General features: G+C 47.3%; 1 protein-coding gene across 1 annotated transcript in view; it reads right to left on the bottom strand.

The window, feature by feature from the left end:
* Nucleotides 1–1,041, bottom strand: part of TAGAP (T-cell activation RhoGTPase activating protein) — a 7,039-nt gene extending 5,998 nt beyond the window's left edge. The window contains exons 1-3 of the mRNA XM_009319111.1: nucleotides 1,015–1,041; nucleotides 852–905; nucleotides 182–248 (exon numbers count right to left, since the gene is read on the bottom strand). Coding sequence (XP_009317386.1) covers nucleotides 182–248; nucleotides 852–905; nucleotides 1,015–1,041 — 148 coding nt within the window. The remainder of the gene's footprint in view (nucleotides 1–181; nucleotides 249–851; nucleotides 906–1,014) is intronic.
* Between the last annotated feature and the right edge of the window lie 2,192 nt (nucleotides 1,042–3,233).

The raw sequence follows: 3,233 nt of genomic DNA on the forward strand, positions 1-3,233 counted from the left end.
GGGAAAGAGGTCATTTGCAAGTGAGCGGCACTCCAGGGGTTAAGCCATCTTCTGGATGGCGCTGAGGGGTGTGGATTGCTCTCAGGGAGGTGAAGCGGGCGGTTTCGGGTGGTTTTGCAGAAGCGCCAGCTTGCAAGCATTATATAAGAAGGCAGTTTCTCAGTTTGTTTTTAAAACTCACCAGTCGAGTGGCAAAGTCCGTCTTCAGTATCTGCTGGGACCAGTGCGGGGCATTTCTTGGCATTAGCCTGCAAGAAGTGTGTTGGAGTTACAGAGCCGCCACCAGCAGCGAGGGCCACCAGCGAGTTGCTACAGCTCCTCAGAAATCTGTGGGAGGCTCCATATGGAGTAACTCCATATGGAGTAACCATAGCAAACCTAAAACCCACTGAAGAGGTGCCTTGGTTCAGGAGTGACACTGCCTCGCTGCCCAATAGAGGGGTTTGTGGTAAACCCTGCAGCCAGCCACCCCAGACCTGCCCGGCAGGTCACAACCCTGTGCTCTTTCAGGCTGCTCTTTTGATCCAGAGAAACCACAGCCGGACACAGCCTGCCCTCCTGTGTCCTCCCCTGGCACTGGAGATTTCCTCCCAGACTTCTCCGGGGAGCCTTGATGGCTTTGGAGCCTGCCAGATTCCTGAGCAAAGCTCCCCAGGAGCCCGGAGAATGCACTGGCTGCTGACAGCGATGCCCAGCTCCTTCTGCATGGTGCTGCACAGAGTTGCCTTCAAAGGGCTCTGCCCACTCGTGGGTAATGGTAGGCAGCAGGCAGCTCCTACAGGGGCCACCCCCGCTTTGCTATCTCACAACAGTACCCAACAAGGATTGGGGGAAATGTAGCGGCTGCTTACCTCGGACTGGCACTCAATCAGACTCTCCATGTTCCCAGCATTTAGTGTCTTTGACTGGGCAAGAAAACAAAGACACTACGTGAGTAATTGAATGCTATGGTTTAGAAATCAGAGCTTTTCAAAATCACTTTGTTGACAGAGCTGAAACAATAAAGACACTCACAGTATTACAGCTGCTTAACACTTTCATTAGGAGTTTGATCGGGGGAGCTCTGGACACTCTGGTTTCCTTTGGTCCTTTTGTTTGCCTGTTTATTGAACAGGGAATGGACAAAGAAAGAGCTTTGTAAAACTGCACCCTTCTTGTCTTTCTCCCCTGCAAGCCAGTCTAGCATTTAGGTATGATCCTGAACCAGCAAGATATCCCACTCAAGTCAGTCATAAAGCCCTTCTCTGGAAGGCACTCAGCCCTGCTGCTCTATCTGCCTCTTGATTAAAACAGGAAAAAAAGCAGCTTTCCATTTTTAATCCATGCAAAAAATGAGCAAGTGGTGACAGCTATGTGAGGTTGTTGTTAATCTGCAAACACAAGGCTAAGCAACTCAGTCAGCTCTGCCTATGAGCTACACTTAGCAGTGTGCACACCTCTCCCTCATCTATATTTTTGTACATCTCTGTACAGCTGCGTCTGGAGCACTCCACCAACTTCAACCGCAACGCCAGAGGTTTAATCCCAGGGAGTACTTACCCAAGGAGTGAGTCCAGCCAGAGCTCCTTCACCTCCTGCGAACTGCAGAGGAAAGGAGAAACAGCATCACTCCCCACTGCTACTAATCCTTTGGATGGAGGCAGGCGACTAAACAGTTCCACCCCACGTGTGTTGCCTTATATATGCAGAAGGGGCAGGTGGAAATTCAGAGGCAGGAAGAAGCATCATGGGGCAGGACTGAGACGCTACGAAATTTCTGGCTTCCTCTTTCCTTTTAAAGAAGCTACTTTTTTTTTCCTTAAAGAAAAAAAAAAGCCCTTGTAGCTGTTATGGATGGAAAAGATGAGACACTCGCCAGGTAAAGGTTCCATCTAGCATCACCAGTGTGAGGTGGGATGTGCAGAAGGGGCTGCAGTGTGGGCAGCTTCTCCTTACCGTTAAAGGGCAGTGGGTACAGTCTGTCCTTTGACTGCTCAGAGACCTTAGATTTTGCAGCTTAAAGACACACCACCAGATCAAGTTACACTAAGAACAGTTAAAAAGATGGGGGAGTGGAATAGCCAAGATTCAGAGAAATGTTTTTGTATATTTTTTTAAAAACTAATGGCAACAGTTTACTGTCTGCAAGCACATGTAGACACGCACTTTGCCGGTGCCAACTAGTTCTTGAGAGTCTAAGCATTGGACTTCTATAGAAGAACTGGTGTTATGTAATAATTTAGTAACATATGACAATATGTAATAAGAAGTCTTGCTTAAAATACGTCTTAGTAAGAATTATGCGTCCAAGTAATAAAGTTTAATTCAACGAGATAAAAAAATCCAGGAAAAATCTACCTCTGCTCTCCCTGTACCTCTTCAGGGTCTGTTGCTGACTCCCCCCAACCTGGGCACATCAGGAGCATAAGGACAACAGTGCTCGCTCTACCAAGTAATTATGAAAATTCATCATCGTGTGATGTTAAATACATGTTATTAGTTCTACTGATTCATTGACAGAGGCAAATTACAACCCAGTATTCTGGGTACCAGTCTTTTATCTAGTGAAAAAGAGGGCCTAAGGCTGAGAGTCAAAGGGTTGGGAATATTTCAGCGGTGAATTTAGGTGGAAAGCACACTTGTAAAACTGTGGTGTCTCTGCTGCTTCCCCCAGTGGATGCTCTGCTTCACGTGTGCAGGGAACAAGGCTGTGTCATAGCACAGCTCTTTGCAGATGCACGTTACGGCTGCATCCGCTGCTGAATTCACTCTGAAAGCCGTTCTTTGCTTAACCACATTAGTCCTGGCCCGTGTAGTATTGACCCCAGGTTGTCATGCAAAAGAGACAGGTGTCTCAGCTCAACTCTGGCAGAAATCCAAGGTGCAAAATTCACTTTCGGTTAGACAGAGATGTGTCCAGAAGGGCAAAAGGAGAGCTGCCCTGCGTTTGCAGGAGAAGATGGTGTAGATGACCTTGCAAGTCCTCCTGAGGCCCATCATTTCCATGCTCCTGTAGAGACACCAGTCTGCAGCCTTGTTTAGAGCTGAAACTTACAGGAATATAAATCAATTACTCTGCAGGCTTGTGCATTTAACACTGATCTTTTACTCACTGCTGTAACTGATTTTTTGTTAATTAGCAGTCCCGTGACATCTGTCATTTCCCTACTAAATTCCATGGGTCGATGCACGTTTTTGCAGAAATATTGTCATCCTGCATCGTGTTCTCCTTAGAATTTCTTCCAAGGCTCGCT

This window comes from Pygoscelis adeliae, unplaced genomic scaffold, assembly GCF_000699105.1.
Source record: "Pygoscelis adeliae isolate BGI_AS28 unplaced genomic scaffold, ASM69910v1 Scaffold172, whole genome shotgun sequence".
In the NCBI taxonomy this organism is placed as follows: Eukaryota; Metazoa; Chordata; class Aves; order Sphenisciformes; family Spheniscidae; genus Pygoscelis; species Pygoscelis adeliae.